The following is a 22,052-nucleotide window of genomic DNA, read 5'->3' as shown; positions in this document are numbered from 1 at the left end:
GAACGTGTTCATAGAACTAAGAAAGAGATACATGCTGCCATTATTACAGCACTTATATGTAGTAAAAGACTAGTTCGTTTTAATTATAACCCATTTATTTTATAATTTATTTATATAGATTGTAAGTAAATTTAGTTGAAGATTAAATTTAAAAGTGTATATTATTTTTATTAATTTGGTACACTTGAAGCGTAACGATTCGCGAGCTGGACAGAACTGAACTGTTTTAAAACTGAACTTCCAACTGCTCTGTTGTAAAGACGCTTCTTTAAGCAGAGTTGTTGAGTTGCTATGTTAAGGTTGTATTTTAAGGTATGTAAGTTTAGGTCTCTCATCCACTGCGGTGTTCCCGTCCTGCATATACAGGCAACTAACAAGGTCTCATATTCGTCGTATATGCTATGTTTTAATCCAATTTTGTATTGAAAACTCTGGAAACAACTTAAAACTTAACACTTTACAAAGAATATGCATCTCTTGTAATTGTGCATAGTCTTGTACTTCGGACTTTCGATTGAAATGGATAATTTCGCTAGACGAAATTATGTAGTTTTTGCTTTTAATGTGCTAAGTCTAAAAAAGTATTAAATATCAGGTAAGTAGTAGTTCACATTTATCCGTAAACATCAAGTGCTTATTATAATCTGCTTTCCTCCCGGGCGTACTCCAAAAATAGAAAAAAAAAATTAACTAATGGCCCGGTTCTTCTTGTAAGGGCAATTGTGGTGCTGTGAAGTGATAAGAACAGGAATATGTCGGAATTTGTAGAAATTGTTTCAGTTTATCATTTCACAGGACCGGAATTGGCGCCTGCTTTCTCTAATGAAATTTCGTTAAAGATAGTACTTATGATTAAAAATCGTAATGCTCATTCATTCATGCAGATTAACTAAACTATATAATATTGACAACGAATAAATTAAATAATTTGTTTGCATTGTAATTTTGGCATTTCAACTTACCTCGTCTTATCTTTTCTTATCACAGTTAAAATATTTAACACCCGCAAGTGTTAATACAACAACAAGATCCTAAATAGGTATAATCTTTTTTAATCGTGTACCGAAAGTGGGAAGTCCAACATTAATGGCTCTACTTAATCTCTTAGCTAAACGTAATGGATTTCTAGCACATCGTGATAAACCAACCCCCATGGAAACGATTATGTTGACAACGACATTTAAGTTAGTACTAACCGATGAAATAACGGAAAAAGGAGAATCTAAATCATATTCAAAACATGTAGCATTTATAAATTTTGCAAGCTCAAATTTACCTTGGCCTATTTATATCAATTTAGTACGACATCCGGGGGAACGTCTGATTAGTTGGTTTTATTATATACGTGCACCTTGGTACATTGTGGAACGTAAACAGACTTTTCCTAAAAGTTATAAAATACCGAAAATAGAGTGGTTAAAGGAATAATTTGACACTTGCATTCTACAACGGGATGAAGAGTGTATATTTGCTCAAGACGATATGAGGGGTCTAGGAGATCATAGTCGACAAAAGTTATTTTTTTGTGGTCAAGATCGTGAACTTTGTATGTGAGTAAGAGAATAAAGTGTCATGTGGGCCGAACCTTAAATTTTTTTCGTTGTCCTTTCGACTATTTAGGCCCTTTAATTCGTATAAGGCAATGCAACGTGCAAAAAGAAATGTTGAAAATCATTATGCAGTGATTGGTACATGGGAAGAAACAAATATTACTTTGACTGTATTGGAATATTACATACCGAGGTTCTTTGCTGAAGCCACAGAGACGTATTATAGTATGTAGTGTAATCTAATTAGATCTTTTTCATGTATTCATAAATCGCAGGTGTTTTCAAAAAATAGGTCTATATGTGCATCTAATGAAAGCGTCTATAGGTACCTGCGTTAAGATTCTTTTCGTATATTATCGAAAATCGGTTGGATAGCTTATGTAGTAAGTAGGTCCGGTTAAAATTTTAGTCGCTTCGTTTAGATTGTGTCGTCCGCCATTTGAGGTCGGTTGCGCCAACCGTCCACCTCTATTGTGGCCTTAAGATCTCCCTCGAAGTGCAGATAGGAAATCAGGTAGTCTGTTCGTCTTTTGAATGATGACGCTAAACTACTATGGCCGTATGGTCGGTGCTAAAGCGGACCCGAGGCACCGAACCTGGTTGCAGTTGTTAAAACTATGTTCTTTGCTACCAGCTCTATGGATGGAATGTGCAGAATGGAATATAGTGCAGCCGTCGGGATTGTTTTCAGGGCTGCCGTGATGCTAAGTAGTGATAGTCTGCATAGCCCCTATAATTTTTATACTCAGTTGAGCAGAGCTCACAGAGTATATTAACTTTGATTGGATAACGGTTGGTTGTACAGGTATAAAGGAATCGAGATAGATATAGACTTCCATATATCAAAATCATCAGTATCGAAAAAAAATTTGACTAAGCCATGTCCGTCCGTCCGTCCGTCCGTCTGCCCGTTAACACGATAACTTGAGTAAATTTTGAGATATCTTGACGAAATTAGGTACGTAGATTGCGGGGCGCTCATCTCAGATCGCTATTTAAAATGAACGATATCGGACTATAACCACGCCCACTTTTTCGATACCGAAAATTTCGAAAAATAGAAAAATTGCGATAATTCATTACTAAAGAGGGATAAAGCGATGAAACTTGGTAGGTGCGATGAACTTATGACGCAGAATAGAAAATAAGTAAAATTTTGGACAATGGGCGTGGCATCGCCCACTTTTAAAAGAATGTAATTTAGAAGTTTTGCAAGCTGTAATTTGGCAGTCGTTGAAGATATCATGATGAAATTTGGCAGGAACGTTACTCCTATTACTATATATATGCTCAATAAAAATTAGCAAAATCGGAGAACGACCACGCTCACTTTTAAACAATTTTTTTTTTTTAAAGTGAAATTTTTACAAAAAATGTAATATCTTTACAGTATATAAGTAAATTATGTCAACATTCAAGTCCAGTAATGATATGGTGCAACAAAATACAAAAATAAAAGAAAATTTCAAAATAGGCGTGGCTCCGCCCTTTTTCATTTGATTTGTCTAGGATACATTTAATGCCATAAGTCGAACAAAAATTTACCAATCCTTGTGAAATTTGGTAGCGGCTTAGATTCTAGGACGATAACTGTTTTCTGTGAAAAAGGGCGAAATCGGTTGAAGCCACGCCCAGTTTTTATATACAGTCGACCGTCTGTCCTTCCGCTCGGCCATTAACACGATAACTTGAGCAAAAATCGATATATCTTTACTAAACGCAGTTCACATAATTATCTGAACTCACTTTCTATTGGTATAAAAAATGGCCGAAATCTGACTATGACCACGCCCACTTTTTCGATATCGAAAATTACGAGAAATGAAAAAGGTGCCATAATTCCATACCAAATACGAAAAAAGGGTTGAAACATGGTAATTGGATTGGTTTATTGACGCAAAATATAACTTTAGAAAAGAACATTGTAAAATAGGTGTGACACCTACCATATTAAGTAAAAGAAAATGAAAAAGTTCTGCAGGGCGAAATCAAAAGCCCTTGGAATCATGGCAGGAATACTGTTCGTGGTATTACATATATAAATAGATTAGCGGTACCCGACAGATGATGTTCTGGGTCACCCTGGTCCACATTTTGGTCGATATCTCGAAAACGCCTTCACATATACAACTACCACCACTCCCTTTTAAAATTCTTATTAATACCTTTAATTTGACACCCATATTGTACAAACACATTATAGAGTCACCCCTGGTCCACCTTTATGGCTATATATCGAAAAGGCGTCCACCTATAGAACTAAGGCCCACTCTCTTTTAAAATACTCATTATCACCTTTCGTTTTATACCCATAATGTACAAACGCATTCTAGAGTCAACCCTGGTCCACCTTTATAACGATATCCCGAAAAGGCGTCCACCTATAGAATTAAGGCCCACTCCCTTTTAAAATACTTGTTAACACCTTTCATTTGATACCCATATCGTAAAAAAATTCTAAAGTCACCCCTGGTCCACCTTTATGGCGTTTTCTCGAAAAGGCGTCCACCTATAGGACTAAGGCCCACTCCCTTTCAAAATACTCATTAAAACCTTTCATTTGATACCCCTATCGTAAAAAAATTCTAAAGTCACCCCTGGTCCACCTTTATGGCGATATCTCGAAAAGACGTCCACCTATAGAACTAAGGCCCACTCCCTTTTAAAATACTCATTAACACCTTTCGTTTGATACCCATATTGTACAAACGCATTCTAGAGTCATCCCTGATCCACCTTTATGGCGATATCTCGAAAAGGTGTCCACCTATAGAACTATGGCCCACTCCCTCTTAAAATACTCTTTAATACTTGCCATTTGATACGCATGTCATACAAACACATTCCAGGGTTACCCGAGGTTCATTTCCCTACATGGTGATTTTCCCTTATTTTGTATCCATAGCTCTGAACTAAGTATGTAATGTTCGGTTACACCCGAACTTAGCCTTCCTTACTTGGTTGAAGTAGGTTGTTTTTTGTATGGCTTCCCACCTTTAAACACCCAATGAGAAAGAGAGGGCGATAAGCCCCACGTACACCACAGCATTCTTTTACAATCATAAAGTGCCTCTGAAGCCTTCTTCACCCTCTCCTCCACGTTGAGCTTCCATGACAGCTTACTATCTAAGATGATTCCTAAATATTTTGTGCAAGGTTTCTTCTGTAGGTTCATTTCTCCTACCTTAGGCCTGGTCTAATTTCGGACCTTGTACCTCTTTGACCTCTTTGTAAACAAGACCATATCCGTCTTCTCCGCGTTGACTTTAAACTCGAAATTAGATGCCCAGGTATGAATATCCCGAAGCGCCCGATCCATCAAAGAGCTAATCGTTGGAAGGCATTTTCCACTTATGACAATTGCAACTTCATCTGCGTAAGCCGTAAGTTTTACGGGTCCCTCATCGAATCGCCTGAGAAGTTGATTGATAACCAGCACCCACAGCAGATGTGATAGCATCCCCGCCTTTGGCAGGAAAGCTACACGAGCAGTTCTCCAGGAGTGCGGTACATAATTCAGTCTTATACACCCATCCAATATTATTTAAGCCATTCCGCGACCGGTCTACTTGAAACTTGTAGCATGGCCGGGAATATACCATCTCGGTCCGGCGATTTAAACATAGAAAACGTCTTCAGTGCTCATTCGATCTTGGTATCGGACACCAAGCTCGGCACTACCCGCTCCGTAATCGAAGTGTGAATGCTGTCTGCTGGCTCTTCTAAACCTTCTCCCGATGTTAAATGTGTATTGAAAGCACCTCAAGGGATTCCTCACTATTACGTGACCATTCTCTTTCTTTATTGGTCCCTGGACTATGTTTCCCCTTGCTGAGACTTTTTTCAACCCTGCTGTTTCGCTGGAGCACTCTGTGTCTGTGCCGAATCGCTATACTTGTCCCGAAACGCTTCGCTTTAAGTACCACCCAATCATACGTTCGGTGCTCAGCGTAATATCCAGAACATTGCTGGATGTTGGACCAATGTATGTAGGGACATTTCCCCGTTTGGCTATCTGCAAATTGGTTTGCAGGATGTAACAAAATAGGGATTCGCCTCTCCCGTTCGTATCTGCTCTTCCCCATGCATTGTGGTGCGCATTTTCATGCGCGCCTATGACCAACCGCCGTTTGCGCCCTTCGTCCTGTACTAGCCTCTTGCACTCCATCGGTGGAACCTCCGAAGCAGGGGCCATGTAGCAGGATGCCAGGATAAATGCCTGCTTATTCGTTTGCTCATCGGCCACCACTGCGAGGTCCTCAGTAGTGTAATTAGGCAGCATATATGAATGCAGCTGTTTCCTTACCATTACTACAGCTCGCACCCGTCCTTCCGTTTGCGCGTAGTCAAATCTGCGCGCGCTAATTCCAGCAACCCTTCCTCCTGATGAGAGCCACGGATCCTGGATCAGCGCCACGTCAAGCGAACCCTCCTCAAGGGTTAGGAGGAGTTCGCTCGAAACCAGGAAGTTACCAAACCTAATTTAACAAAGGATTACAGAAAATCGTTCAGATATACATCAACTTTATTTATTCATACTTTTCAAATGACTTCCTACTTATTATATATCTCTATGAAATAGGGAATTACTTCCGCTTTTTGTGGCGAAGAGAGTGGTTTTTTTACTCATTTGTTGTCGGTAAACGAAAACAGCTTCTTCAGCCCTTCAGTCTTAGTTCCACCATAACCTACTACTTTTAGTAGGCGCTTCGTTAGGTAGTTGCCAGAATATTCATCGACTTGCAGCATTCGTCTTTGTTATCGTAAATTTTTTCGTCCCCAATAACTTTTCATCACTGAGCAGTCTAGGCTTAGGCGTTAGTTTGAAATTCCCAAACTTAAGGAATATTATATTATTTCACTTTTGCATAGCCAAATCCATTGGCGGGGTTGTTAGCCCCCTTAGAATGTTTGCATGTATATTTTCGAAGGATTAAGTGATAATCTAAGCCTTTGAAATCCAAAATTAATTATTAGTGCAAAGTCTTATTTGCTTTAATTTTCTTTGAAATTTCAGAGTCTGAGAACCACTTTCATCAAGTAAATAGAAATGCCATTAAACCGAGCGTTTCACCGGAAGTTCGTGATATATTACACAAGAATCTTACAAATGAAATTGAATTTTATAATTTTTGTAAGCACCGTCTTTATAAACAATATATTGCTATAAAAAGTTGAATGATCAAATAAATATAGCTAAAACCAAACAACTATTAGAATGTTTTTCTTTTTAATTTTAACATCAGCAAGGCTAACCATGACCTAACTAGAAGTTGGTTTCCAATAAACCAGCGTGCATTATCTGTTTATCAACAGTAATAGAAGTGACAATTTTTGTCAAATTTCGTCAACTAAATTCATTTTACTTTATTCTCGATAATTAAAAAAAAACTTCTATGAATTTTGTAACTGAAAATTTTCAAACTAGTCTTAAAAACGTTTTCGAAAAATTTTGAAATTTCGAGAAAAACTTACGAAATTTTCGAACTTTTTAATTAGAGTATCATTCATTGTGAATTCATACAAGTGAACAATTTTTCTATTCCAAGTGCCATGAATTGCCCATTTGTGTTTTAATTCAGCTTTTCTTTAAAATGTGTATACAGAAAGTCAGACTACATATTAATATTCATTTCTAAAATCTAGTTAATAGATAAAATGTGCGCAGCCAGTTAGGCAAACATTTTAAAATATATAAATAATGCAATATACCAGTCGTCTACAAAAATGTTTGAAAACCACGATTGAGCAAATAATTTTAGTAACCGAAAAGCGATTGAATAGGTTATCGAAGCTGTTTACTATTGTGAACGTTTTTTTCAAACATTCGCCACTTTTATGAATTCATAATGGTATCATTAAACTTTTTAGTATGTAATTTTTTAGCCCGTTCACCTTAGTTTACGTTAAGCTGAAGTGTAACTTGAGAATAACTTGAAAATCTGCAGAGATTAGAAAAAACTTGCACCCTCCTTATATAGAAGTTTCGCCCAAGTGAAGCTTCCGGTGAATATTTTAGCAAAAAATTTTTTCTAAGTCATTCAAAAAGAAGGCAAATCTTATCTCTCGTAAGAGATCTAATGAATGAAAATTTTACTTGAACGATTGTTGTCGATCTGCTAAAACACCTGGCCAAGAAGTAAGGCTTACCTCCTTCATTCTGAAGGTCTTTGAATGATCCTTATACTACAAAAAATAAACTGTGCCAGACGTTCAAGCATTTCAGGGACTTTTAAGTGCAGTTCCTAACACCCTCGACAGAGTTTGTATAGGTAGCCATATCTGCTACTGGACGCAATCAATGCCTGAAAATGGGGGTAATACCAGCTAACAACCTGCGCGTAAGCTAAGAACTGTCCAAGAAGGAGTTATCTCACCACTGATGTGGGCTAAATGTAAAAACGGAGTTGATATTGATTACTAACAATAACAAATAATTCTAGTGTGACTCCCACATTACATTACCAAGCCGTTCGCCGAGTTTTGGTTAAAGTTATAAGGTGAGGTTGCCTGAAAGAAGGGATTGTAGGGCAAATGGGGTGGGAAGGGAGTTGACAATCTCGGTCTTCACCGTCCATAATGGACTACGTGGTAGGAGTTGGTGTTTTATCTGAGCTATTTAAGATTATTTTTTCATTTCGTCTTCCTGAGGATGTCATGGATAATTTGTCTCAATTCGTTGTTTTGATAATTGCTGAATACTTATAAGCGGGGTTATCTCTTCTCCATGTAGTACTTAGAAGTTTGGGGTAGCGGACCAAACTAAGTGTACCATTTGCTCCATGCAGTTCTAATAGGGTCACGATACTCGATTCGGCAAACATTTTCTTGCGGCTCCATTACCATACCAATTATAAATCCCTTCGGTGCGATATTTCTCAAGGTCTTTAGTTTGCAATATTGGGTAAATTGTGAAAAAGTGTATCCCAAAGGCTGCAGTAAGTGTCTGGAGGCGCTTTGCCTTGCCTTTCGGTGTGATATTTAACCGAGTACTTCAACTTGCATTTATTGAAACTCGCTGTTGACTTTATTAGTGTACCCTTCGTTATCGTGCTTATACTGTCGTGGGTGTTGTAGCTGCGCCTGTTTATTAGTGTCGTAAATTTTGAAATTACATACATATTTCTGGATTTTATGTTGTATTTAAGAAAGAAAATTTTGAATTTTTTCTTCTAGTTACTTTCGTTTATTTTTGAAATCAGTGTTTTGGTGTTGAAAAAAAATTTTGTGAAAGTTTTGCAAAAATATTGCACTTACATTTTTCAAATCGAAATTACGTCCTCGGTTGCACTTCTTGTTTTCTAAAAGTTTCATAACATACTTGTAAACATCTTTATTGTTATCCATTCTATGTCTATTCTCTGCATATTCGTTAATAAAATTGTGTGAACCAATGGTTAAGGGTAGAAATCACGCATAAAAACATTAAATAAAAAGAAAATTCGAAATACAAACCAAACTTCATGTCTACAATCCAACTCCCAACAGCGTGGAACACCAATTGTAAGACAACACCGCCGACGTCATCAAAACGATGAACTTACAAATGATGAAAAAAAATTACATAAAGTTCAAGATCATCGCAATGAACAATTACATAATAACAATAAAAAGTCACATCCAGTGCAATTAAGAAAATTTAGAAATTCACACGATAATAATCACAATACAATTAATATCAAAAAAGATATAGATGATGACGATGATGATAACGACGAAATAAAAACACGCAACTTATCGAATAGTGATGAAAGTGGTGATACGAAATCTATGTTTTTATTGCAGGCAGATGAATTGAATAATACAAAGAAAGCTGATGTGGATTTATTAGTTTTCAATCGTGTCGCCAAAGTGGGTAGTCAATCTTTAATGCAACTTATGGGTCGTTTGAGTAAAGTGAATGGTTATGGTGCATCACGCGATACAGGTAAACGTTACGAAACTGTTCTACTAACACCAAAAGCTCAAAGAGAATTTGCTGCACAATTATTAGTACTACCAAAGCCACATGCTTATAGTCAACATTTGGCCTATATAAATTTCACACGTTTTCATATGCCCAAACCGATCTATATTAATTTGGTACGTGATCCCATAGAACGTGTTGTTAGTTGGCATTATTATATACGCGCCGAATGGTATTATATAGATATGAAAGATAAGCTGGGTGATCAGGCACCGCCACGACCTTCAGATGAATTTATGAATATGGACTTGGATACTTGTGTTCGAACTCAAGATAAATACTGTCAGTTCACGCAAGATGATGCACTCAATCAAGCTGGTGATCATCGTCGACAAACGTTATTTTTTTGTGGACAAAATAAAAAATTGTGTCTGTAAGTAGCACAGTTTGCAGTTGTTTCCTCCATTTAAGTCGAAACTCCTAAGTGTGCTACTCACTTGCTTATATGAAAAATATGCAAATATGCGTATTTATGGAATCTACATTAGGTTGGGTCGAAAACTTAACGTGTACAATATTTTATCGCTTGTATGTTGTACTCAAAAAAAAAAAAAAAAAAACTTGGAAATCTTTAGATTTTTCAAAAACTTACTTTTTTGTATTACACTTCCCTGGAGTCAATAACGCATGAATATGCTTTACCCACTTAAATACATGATACCTAATTGAACATTGAGGTAGCTCAGAGTTTTGTGCATTTGATCTTAGGAACTTTGCAATAACAAATGTAAGCTACTGATCGTGAACAACTTTTAACATTTTTCTAATTTTCTTTGCACGTTTTGTTTTGTATCTACAATTGTTTATTTGATATTGAATGTCGAAAAAATAAAATATGGTTTTTGATGTTGCGCATATGCAATGGCAGAGCAAATACATAGCTTTATAATTTGTTAGTTTTTGGTGTAAAAGTACTACACCAGTTTGCAATGCGATGGCGACAGACCATTTTTTGCACGAAAATTAAAAAAAATTTCATTTCTAATTGTGCATTCAAATACAATTTTTCGTCACTGTAAGCTTTCTTTGACTTATTCTGGTTCTGGCAATTTTCTGAGCAATTTAGAAAAATAGTCTAGATCTGCGATACGTGTTTCACAATCGAAATGGTAAGCGTTTTTCAATATCTGAGTGTTTCGTTTAACCAAAATCTAAGTTGGTCTACGCATATTTCTCATTTCAAGTCGCACATGCGACCTACTGTTCATTATTTTTATAGTCTAGGAAAGATTTGCTCAAACGCTACGCTGAAAAATATTTACTATGCCTTAGTGCACTCTAAGCTCCAATATGGCATCAAATGCTTGGGAGGTGCATCCTTCACTAAATTACAGCAACTTCTAACCATACAAAAATGCGTCATAAGAAAAATACGTAATTGTAATCGATTTCACCGCTCCATGTTGTTATTTAGAGACGTGAAAATACTTTCTGTTAAGCATATACGTACTATGCAAAAGTCTATAAAATATTTTTTTTCGCTCTGATTATTTACATAGTCTACATTCGGATAAATATAACTTGAGGACGAACTCACTCGGACTTATTGTTGTTATTCTTAAAATTTAACTTTTAAGTTGTTATTCTTAATCGTCATAATTTTTTCCTTTTCTTTCTTAAATTCACCACACATACTTTTGTAATTCCATTAATTTAATTCTGAGATGACATTCAATACTAAAATACTGTTTTTAAAGAATGCCTTACTTTTTCTTGCATTATAATGTTATCATACATACAGTAGAGGTGTCCTTATTTTTAGAAATATACTTTTTAAAGAGTGCCAGCCTGATTGTTGTCCTTTCGGTCTAAAAAACTTACATGCGAAATTTGGCTGCGATCCAAGCACTGTTTAAAGTTTTTAATATCCTTATATTAGTTTTGCTTGCATATGAGTAACTCTTGTTACCTATACGCCATTACACTGCATGCGTACCGAGGAGAACTATGCTTAAGGATGTGGTTTTTAGGTTTTTAAACAATATTTATAGATCGGATCCTATTACAAATTTAGAGCATTAATATGATGCTTGGTTAGAGTGATGCGCACTGTGGTAAAATCTACTTGTTAGAATATGTTGAAAATAGTTATATTTGGCAATTTATAATTTATATTTTAACTAACAGAGTAAATCATTATTATTGTTTAAACGTGGGGTCCTGCTATCATATGCAAATCTCTTATACATTTCTTAGCAGTTTTCTCAATTTGCACAATTTGCAAAATTTCTTAGCTGTTGCCAATTTGATCGATTGCAATGATTCATATGATGAAAATGATACACCACATGGCGAATCAGACAGCAATAAAGATGGAAGAGGTTATTGTAGAACAGAAGTGGATTCAATGGCATTTCAACCAAATGCTAGCTTTGAAATAAAACACAGCTCTACTCCTGTCACAAAAAGAAGTCGGAAGCACTTTATAACTCCGCGTTTGGTAGCTGCACTGGACAATGCGAAAGTATCGGATGTCATGGTAGCTCATATACTAATTGCAACTGTTAAGGCATTGGGTCATCGAGTAGAAGAATATGCCATCAACCGTTCCACAATCCATCGCCTTCGTCGGGAATATCGTTTGAGAGAGTTCAGTAAAATCTCAGCTGGTTCCTCTGATAATGTAAACTGAACTCGTTAGTAAGCAGCTTTAAAAATATTGGTTTTTTTTTTTTAATTCATAGTTAAGTAAAGATGGAGCATTGATCGCACATTTCGACAAAAAGCTAATGCAGGACTTAACAGGACGCAGCAAAGTTGATCGAATCGCAGTTTTGGTCAGCTGCAATGGTACAAGTATATTTCTCGGAGCAACGAAAATTAATTCTTCAACTGGTAAAAATATTGCGGAAGTCGTATATGGTCGCCTACAACAATGGAATATTTTAGATAAAGTAAAAGGGCTAACATATTACACTACAGCTTCGAATACTGGTTTTGACAATGGCGCTGCAGCTTATTTAGAAAAAATGATAGGCCACAATTTAGTTCATTTACCTTGTAGACACCATATATACGAAATTATACTTCGTGCCGTCTTTGAAAACAAACTTGTCGCGACCTCTGCGTCTGGTGTACTCATATTTGAAAGATTTGCCAAATGTTGGCCAAATTTTAACGAAGAAACATTTTCAAGTGGACTTGGTGCAATTCTATTTTCACAAATTACTTCAAATAACCGGAAAGACTTAAAAGACTTTTGTTTTAACCAACTTACTAAATTGAATAGTCGAGAAGATTATAAAGAAATGCTTCAATTAGCATTGCTCTTTCTTGTAGAGCTGGATTCGATTCGATTATTTTAAGAATCGATTTTTTCGATTCGCTTCTAGAAAAAAATCGATTTGATGGATTAAATCGAACCAAACAAAGTTTATTTAAATTTTGTTTATACTTTGTAACAGTGTACTTGCTTACGACTCAACCATTTACACGATTTTTCCCGACAATAAAGCTGGACAGTTTCTCTCTCGTTTCGTTGCCTGCCGACAAAATTGGAAACATCAAGGAATGCCACATGGGTCTTGATTTGATCCTTTCATTGGAGTAAGATAATTAGTATAGTTTTTACGTTTTGCAGCTTTTTAATCAATGAGGTATACGGAACTTTCAATGGACAACATACGGCAATTTGTGTCATGGTTTGCATAGTTTCAGTTAAAAACTTTATGGAAGTATTTTCTTAGCTTATTGAAAATGAAAAGGAATAAGGAATTTAATTGACAAAATTTCATAAAAATTTCCACTTCTGTTTTCGTATTTGCTGCTGTCTATGTCATAAAAAGTATTGATTTTATATATTTGTTAAAATTGTGTTTCTTATTGTTACTCGTGAAGGCAAAACGTACCGAGGATCCAAGCATTGTGTAAAAGATCTGAATCCGTTATCTTCGACAATCCTAAAGGGTTGCATATCTGTGGCAATCATTCTAATCAAAGCACAATCCAGTTGTTTTTTTCGCCCATCTACAGACTGAGACTTCCTTATGTTGTTGTTGTTAGGTTCAAAAAGGATTCTATAGGAGCTGTCGATGAAGACATTTCCATCAACGTTGGATGTGATAGCTTCAAGTGATTTAACAAACTGGTTGTATTTCCACCTCTTTTGCGTTTTTTTCGCACAATTTGCATTTCGCAGAATCGCCCTGCACTTGACTAAAGTACTTCCAGACAACAGATTTGCGAATCTTTGGATTACTTATAAAATTTAATTCCCCTTCAGAGTCACTTTCAATTGGCTTACTAGAATTTAAAAATGTGGTATTAATTAGTTTTCATTTCGTACTGAACACAATATCATACCACAAAATTGATAAACACATGTTCAATATATTGCTTGTCAGAAGTGTGAATAAATTTATTCATCTTTCTCCTTTCTCTCGAAGCCACCAACACAATAAAGCTAAATTTATAAAAAGAAAAATTACAGAATATGTATTTCCTCAAGCGTCCGTAAAGTATATAGTGACGAAAACTTCGATGCCTAAATAATCGAACGATTTAAAAAAAATCGATTCTTCATTTCTAAAAAAAAAGGATTAAATTGAATAAGAATCGAATCGAAATCCAGCTCTACTTTTTTGGTGCTAGAAATTTCAATTTCAAAAACCCGGCGCCACCAGTTACTCGGTGGATGTCCAAAGCAATATATTGCTTAAAGATATTTATATTTCGGTAACAATTTAACCTTACAAAAATGGAACTGGACGGAGTACGATATATTTGTATTTTGCTTGTAAATATTTATATAAAAGCATGGTTTCTAAGTACAAATGCTATATTAGCACCGCTTCATGATTTGAATTTCAGAACAGATGCGTTAAGATATCCTGAAATAGATACAAATGTATTTGCCGTTGTTATCAAAAAAATAAGTAATCATTTATGGTATATTAACGAACAAACGGTGGCACTATCATTCTTTGACCCGAATGTGTCCCTTGAAGAAAAACGCAATATGTTTAAAAAACTTGATTCAGAGAACCCAGTAGTCAAGGTAAAAAATGGGCGTAGCTATTCATACTTATCCGTGTTTACTAATTATACTTTTGAGTGACTTTGTCTCAGAACGAACCAAAGAAGTTTTTGAAATTTCGGTTTATCTACGAATTTCATTCATCTTAACCCTCAGTTTGGGAATCGGCTTTCGATTATGAAGAAAGCTGGAGCTGGAGCTGGAGAGGGATTAAATTTGTTCAAGATTATAATCGGTTACTTACAAACGATGAGGAAGAGCTGCAATTAGTGCTGCAGTTGGTCGACGAGTATAGAAAACAATATTCTTCTTTTAAGAAATCAGTATTTTGCCAATAGGTTGATATGTATGAAACTAGGTGTAGTTTTTATAAATGTAAGAGTAAGAACTGTTTAGTGCAGTTGACTAAATTCTACGTTAAAATTACATACAATTTTGGCATTTCTATTGTTTCGATTTTTAAAATAATGTGTTATATAAATATAAAAGCGATTAAAAGCAAATAAAATGTCACATACTACATGCAATTGAATATAAAAACTTCAAATGTATTTGGGGTACATTGAATGTTATCGGATCGCCTCCAAACTTCGCGTGTAAGTTTTTCAAACCAAAAGGAATAATAACGGCCGGCACTCATCAGAAAAAAAAATAATTACTTTTTTTCGAACAAATAAGAACACCTCTAACATACATACTTGTTAATTTTGTAAGGAAAATCAATAAATAAATCTAATCTAAATCCATCATATGACCCATGTTGTTAGGTTAAGTAGTGATTTTTTAAATTTGTTGTGATATAAACGGAGATTTCACTTAATGGTTAACCGCAATGCGGTTTATGACGGTTAATAACCGATATCGAAGAACAAAAACGGCCTTAGACAGTAAATAATTTGTATTTTCAAACCTTTTTCTCGCTATCATTGAGAGTGTTTATTTTGAAATCACTGCTGACCTGTTCGGGAATAGTTTTAGGTGAAATTCAAGATTTTTTGTAGTGTTGGGATTATTTCGAGAATATTTTGAGATTGTTTTGGAAATCACATTTCAGAATTATTTACAAGCCTATTTCAGCATAATTAGGAGATTATGTCAATCTTTTTTGACTTTGATTTGACAATCAACAAACCGCAAAATCAAAGTTTCGCGGGCATCCTCAAAATCTGGTGTTAATGGCCAAAAATTTAATATCTCATTGTTTGAAGCATATATATTTAAGTATGTTTAATTATGAATGATTAGAATTTTTATGTCACTAAAAAGAGAACATTTGAAATTTTGAAAACTAAAATGAATAATCATTTGCCAGAAATATTCAAGGTATTTTTATTTTTCATTCGACCCATCCTAATGCATGTATATGGCCCATACACACATCATGCAAGTACATTTCGTATTACGGAACACATTAATTAAAATTGATCATTGTTTCTTGTTCTTTTTCATACGCCTTTTTGCCCACATAAAGGCCCTTCAACTCTGCAGCGGCAATGCAAAAAGCCAAACGCACAGTAGAACAAGATTATGCAGTGGTTGGTACGTGGGAAGATACAAACATCACATTAACTGTACTTGAACATTATATACCGAAATTTTTCAAAAATGCCAAAGTCGTCTACTATTGTAAGAAGTGAAAAATTTGTAAAAATTTTTGCCTGCAATATTTGTTTGTTGTTTTCTTGTTTTAACTTTACAGTGGGCAAGGATGAATTATCGAAAGTGAATAAAAATCCAGTAAAAAGAGCAGTTAGCCAAGAGACTCGTGATATTCTTCGTAAAAATTTTACAAATGAAATTGAATTTTACGAATTTTGTAAACAACGTTTATACATGCAATATAGTGCGATAAGTAAATTTAAAGTTATAGATAATGATAATTATGTATTAATACCAGAGCATGATGAGAATGATGAATTATATAGTGAGGATTATTAATAATAAGTTTTAAAAATATTCGTAAGGCATCTCAAGTGTATTGGGTTAGTTTTGTAATTTCATTGTAGTTTTAAATAAAAATTTTATATAAAAAAAAAATATTTGGCTTTCAACTTTTCCATTGCTAATGATTCAAACTTTCGATTTAAGCTACTTTTAGAATGAAATTATTGTAGCAAAACTAGTTTAACTTCTTTTTAAAAGAGAGTGCATTACAATTAGCATTACCTAGAAAAATTTTAAAGATATCAAATTTATATTGGAATTACCGTAATTTTTTTTAACTGAAATATTTTAATACCCAGCTTAATTTTCGATTGATAATGCAACATGATTTGCATTTCAGTTGAAATTTACTACTTACTACTACTACTTAAAGTAAATCTAGCGATCATGCTATTTGATTACTAATAAAATTTTAGTAAACAACATTTTTGACTGGTAATGCAATTTGACTTGCCTGTTAATTTGTTCTGATTACTCAAAATTTTTAATTGATAATGTAATTTGATTTGAATTACAGGTGAAATTTTCGCACCTTAACAAAAATTCACGCTAAAATTAGTGTTTTAGTAAATATGCTATCTGGCCATATAACATTCTTTTTTCTGAGAAACTACAAAATTTTTGACTGATAATACAACTTGCTTGGCACTAAAAAAAATGTTACTACTTTTTTAAAAGTTAACAATTGAACTAGTGTGTTATTGATAAAAGAAAACAACTCAATAAACAGGAACGTTTATTACTGGTAATGTAACTTCACTTACCATTTCGTTTTTTTTCTGATAACTAAAAAAATTTGCGTACACAGCAAATTTGTTTTACTGGTAACGCAATTTCAATTGCATCACAATTAAAATTGTTATCTTAAAAAAAATAACTGCAAAGCTTGTTGGTAACTGATAATACAATTTGATGATTAAAAAAATTTAAGTAAACAGCAAAATTTGTTCACTAATAATGCAATCTTATTTGCATTACATGTTCAATTTCGCTACTTTATACAAAAACTCGTAGCGGGGCTAGGTGCTTATCGATAGAGAAATATTTTTCATGTATTCTTAACTTTTTTCAGTTAGCTGCATTGCTGGTAATGCAAATAAAATTACAGTACCTGGAAATATTTTTATGTGCACTAAAATCTTTCAATATAAGTACTTTAACAAACATTTCCATGCTTCGTGAAGTCAAAGTTTATTACATTATCCGCCAAAAATTATACGGTTATTACGGGAAAGATTTAATGTAATTATCTATGCACTACAATGCTTCTGTACATTTTCCAGCGATTTCCTTACTTAATAAACTCCCCTGATTACACATTTTCTCCAATTCAAACTGAAATATACTGCTCGGCTTGCTTTGATCTAAACCTTAAAAATTTATAAATACAATTCGATTTGCATTACAGATAAAATTTAGATACGCTGAAAAAAGTGGCCTAAAAGCTAATGCGATATTTTTAGTGCAGTTTAATTGGCTTTAATCTAGTTCTCAAAGTTTATTTGTAATGCAAATCCAATTACAGTACCAGCCAAAATATTATAGGGTGCTGGAAACCATCAATCTATGTGCTTTGCCTTTATATTAGATTGCCTTGGAAAGTCAAAACTTATTGGTAATGCAAATCAAGTTACACTATCAGTCAATATTTTGGCGGGTACTGGACATTTTCAAACCAAATACCTTATCTATACTTGATGTATATTTTATCTATGCTTCTGGTACGATGGCCAGTGGTTTTTAAATTTAATAAATTGGGCTGATTACCACAAAATTTCTTTATATTGATAAAAAAAATTGACAGCTCCATTTGCTTTTGCCAAAAAATTTGAATAACACCCAATACGCACAAACGGATTTACTCTTCTTTAATCGTGTGCCGAAAGTTGGAAGCCATAGTGTACCTATACCAAGTGTGTTCACTAAGCGATAAACGTCAAAACTACAAACAGCCTCGCTCACCTGATGGAAATCTCAGGTCTAGAGTCGCATTTTTGGTCTCAACGACAACATTTTTGACTACCAATCGTATCGACTTTTTCAATTTTTCAATCATTCGGCGCACTCGGTAATGGTATCCATTTTGAATTCGCTGTCATTCAGAATCCAGCGAGTGCCTGTCAGAATGCTTGACAGATAAGTCAACACACTTGTACTTGTACACTATGTTGGAAGCGAGCAGCTTATCGAACTAGTACGACGTTTGAGCGTGATAAACGATTTCGGTATGAATCGCGCGCCATTTTCAGAACCTGTACGTCAACGACTTGCAGATGATGAACAGGAGGAGCTTGCAAACGAGCTAACCGATTTGGGTGAGCCTTATGCATACGCAATGCATGTAAATTATATTGATTTTCGGGAATTTGATTTGCCGCAACCAATTTATATAAATATGATACGTGATCCAGTGGAACGAGTTATAAGTTGGTTTTATTATAAACGTGCCCCATGGACAGTGGTACAAATGTATAAGTTGACAAAGAAATTTCGTAAAGCACAATGGTATAATAAAAGTTTAGAGGATTGTGTAATCAAGAATGATCTCGAATGTCGTTATGAGATCGGTTCTAGCTTTCAAAGTGCCATTATGGATCACAAACGACAGACGCTGTTCTTTTGTGGTCACGATTTAAGTTGCGAGTATGTAAAAAATTTATTTTATTTAGAGATGTCCCCTTCATTTGTTTTTGTTGATAATTTTAGGTCATTCAATACACAAGAAGCTTATAAATTAGCAATGAAAAATGTTGAAAGTGAATATGCAGTTGTTGGCTCTTGGGAGGATTTGAATGTGACATTAGAAGTGCTCGAACATTACATACCGAAATTTTTTCGTGGTGTGACGCAGCTTTATTTCGGTAAATTGCATAAATCAGCCAATATTAGAACATATGTATATTAGAACATGGATAACGATTACACATCAGTGGCCTGAAAAAATTTGAGTAATCCCTGTTTTCATCAATGAGTTTATTTGTTATGAAAAATCATTAAGTTTGGCCAAGTTAGAATTTTTTCATGCATCATTTTCTTCTATAGATGAACAAGTTGGTATGGCGTCCACGTCAACGAATGTTAATCCCTGGAAACCAGTTATAAGTTCGCATATAAAAGAAATTATTAAAAAAAATTTTTTAATATTGTGGGAATATGAATTTTACAATTTTTGCAAACAACGTCTATATAAACAGTATTGGGCGCTAAAAAATATGAAAATGTACGAGGAACATGAGAGGAAAAGTAAATTTTAGTTTGCCCCTGATATTATAATCAAACATATTACATCAAATTTAAATGTGATTAAAATTATTTATCAAAACGATGTACCCACAAATTTTTTAATATTAAAAGTTATAAAAAAGTTAAGATGTGTTAAACCGCAAAGTGGATGGCAATACAAGTTGTATACAACAAGTTTCTATATATGTAATGAAGAAATTTTGCGGCCCCGCTGGAAAATTTACCAAGCTAGAAAACCCGACTTGGAATGCATTTCACATGTCTATTTTGTAGACTGAGTTATCTCCTACTGTTTTCTAAAGACGATTTCCGAAAAGTTCAGTTTCTATTAAGAAGTTGAAAACTTTAATATTGTGACGAATATCAGTGACACTAAGTGATACTCACATCACTAGTCTGATGCTAAGTAAATGAAGCCACAACAACAATAAAGCAGGCAGTCACTTTTATCTACATAAACGAATCAATCATTATGTCTACACATATGTACGTACACGCAGCGGAGAGAGACGCACAAACACATGCATATATCTTATCTGAGATGCTCCCAAAAGTAGGCAATTATTTGTGCAAGTATCACTCACATATACACGCGCATATGAGAAGCTATACAAGTGCATCTGTAATTATAGTTTTATAGCTAGTAACTAAGTAAAGTATAGAAACGCCTAGAAGTATCGAACGAGGAAATCGAAGAGTATAAAAGAGCGCAATCTGAGCAATCATGGAATGAGTTTGATTTAAGCACGCTATCTTTCGAGAAGTAGTAGTACTGTGAAGTACTTGAATAAAGGCCATTTTTCATTATTGAATAGTGGAGTTATTTATTCAACAGTTTAGTGATTCGAACGTTAGTAGAAAGTTGCAAATAAGAGGAATTGCACTAAATTTGTTACAATATTATTTTTTAGAGAAGAAATATATGAAATTAAGTATGTAGTTTGTATCAATGAATAGAATAACAGGAACCCTAAACACTACCCCTACAGCAGCATTGCACGCCGTTGAACATATCTCGCGTCCTGACCTAATGGCCAAAAGCATCGCGTTAGCAACTGCAGCAAGGTTTAAGGCCTCCGAATAGCTTGCATGCATGCAATATAGCAGTATAGCTCCATCTAACATCGGGAAAACGGAATATATGGTCCCATGCCTGAGCTTCGAAAGACTTATTGGGGTCATAATCGAGCCGGAGGTTGGTGCCAGGGTGCAGAAATGGCAGAAAATACTATACATGCGTATATGGATGGTTCCAATTTAATGGAAGGGGTCGGGTTTGCCGTTTACTGCGTCGATCCAAAAACATGTAGATCCTACAGGCTGCCAGACTACTGCAGCGTCTTTCAGGCTGAAATTATAGCTTTGAAGAAATCAGCAGAAATTCTGGAGGAAGCGTGCTCAAGTTGCAGTCGTGTCAATACATATATTGATAGTCAGATGCAAGGGCGTGTCCAGCATTTGAGAAAGGGAGGAGGGGCAATTTTTTTTATTTCAGATTCATATATAGCGTATTTATAAGTATAAAGTGTGGGCCCTAGCAGTCCGTTAAAATTCTTTTTTATTTATCAAGAGCTTCCTAAAATATGTATCATGTCTAGGATTTGGTAATTAAAAATTTTGTTTAATTAGATAGATTAATTTATTAGTCAGTACAAGGTGTAGTTACTTTAGAAATGTGATCCCCCCAAGTGAGTTTCAGATTCAACAAAATTGTATTTTTCCATATACTTTATTTAGGTATAGAGATGTATTTCAAATTGCAATACTCATTCAATAAATACAATAAATATATTTAAAAAAAAACTTTATTTACCATTAAGGCGAGATTCTGCCATTGTTGTTCTCAGCCCGTCTTTACCCTCCTTAGAGTGCTGAAGGAGCGTTCCACAGTTGCGGTTGTGCAGGGCATTGCAAGCAGAAATTCAAGTGCTTCTCTTATCTTTGGATGGAATGCTGTCTTCTCGAAGGCACATACAAGATCTGTTGGTCCTTGATTTTGGCAAGCCCTGCACCACAATTCCAGTTCATTATCAATACCATATAAATTATAAAAAACCTTGGCATCGGTAAGTTTGCTTTCAATGTCTTTAAGACTCATCTTTTTGACAATATTTGGATGCAATGTAGTCAAACAAAAAGCAGGATTATTTTTCTGCGAAAACCTTTCACTTAGTGAACAAATTAGGGAGTCTAGATAAAGATGAGGAACTAAAAACCTTTTATGTAGTTGATGATTAACTTTTAGTTGCGTGTTCCTAGTCACAATCCGTTTGGGAGATATTAAAAGAAGACATGAGCTGCATATGATCCATGAAGCAGGAAAAGGCGTGGTCAAAAGCGCGGGGCTGCAAAATGTTTAAGGCAATGTGCAAAC

The 22,052-nt window shown here is 34.8% G+C and overlaps 2 protein-coding genes across 12 annotated transcripts in view; both read left to right on the top strand.

The window, feature by feature from the left end:
- The window catches only part of pip (heparan sulfate 2-O-sulfotransferase pipe), a 290,276-nt gene that overhangs the window by 207,613 nt on the left and 60,611 nt on the right, over positions 1–22,052 (top strand). For 3 of the 10 annotated variants that reach the window (XM_067791634.1, XM_067791636.1, XM_067791635.1), the window contains exons 5-7: positions 9,039–9,889; positions 15,963–16,117; positions 16,191–16,493. The exons of 5 other annotated variants lie outside the window; for them this stretch is intronic. In XM_067791634.1, coding sequence (XP_067647735.1) covers positions 9,039–9,889; positions 15,963–16,117; positions 16,191–16,429 — 1,245 coding nt within the window. In that variant the 3' untranslated portion in view covers positions 16,430–16,493. Of the gene's footprint in view, positions 1–9,038; positions 9,890–15,962; positions 16,118–16,190; positions 16,494–22,052 lie in introns of those variants that run through there. 2 more of the 10 variants (XM_067791633.1, XM_067791637.1) reach the window with 2 other exon arrangements.
- LOC137253992 (heparan sulfate 2-O-sulfotransferase pipe-like) lies at positions 18,352–20,934 on the top strand. 2 transcript variants are annotated; one of them, XM_067791645.1, is made up of 3 exons: positions 18,352–19,078; positions 19,142–19,296; positions 19,478–20,934. In XM_067791645.1, the coding sequence occupies exons 1-3, from the start codon at positions 18,663–18,665 to the stop codon at positions 19,687–19,689; spliced, it is 783 nt and encodes a 260-aa protein (XP_067647746.1). In that variant the 5' UTR covers positions 18,352–18,662; the 3' UTR covers positions 19,690–20,934. The 2 variants fall into 2 exon arrangements, with proteins under 2 accessions (XP_067647746.1, XP_067647745.1); XM_067791644.1 differs by having other exon boundaries at positions 18,352–19,296.

The sequence above is a fragment of the Eurosta solidaginis genome, chromosome 5 (assembly GCF_040869045.1).
Source record: "Eurosta solidaginis isolate ZX-2024a chromosome 5, ASM4086904v1, whole genome shotgun sequence".
NCBI classification, from domain to species: domain Eukaryota; kingdom Metazoa; phylum Arthropoda; class Insecta; order Diptera; family Tephritidae; genus Eurosta; species Eurosta solidaginis.
This window is presented reverse-complemented; position numbering and strand designations above follow the sequence as displayed.

Coding starts and splice junctions, on each gene's coding strand:
- LOC137253992 (XM_067791644.1), top strand. CDS start 18,663: ATGAATCGCGCGCCATTTTCAGAACCTGTACGTCAACGACTTGCAGAT. Junction 19,297..19,477: donor TGTGACGCAGCTTTATTTCG/GTAAATTGCATA, acceptor TTTCTTCTATAG/ATGAACAAGTTGGTATGGCG.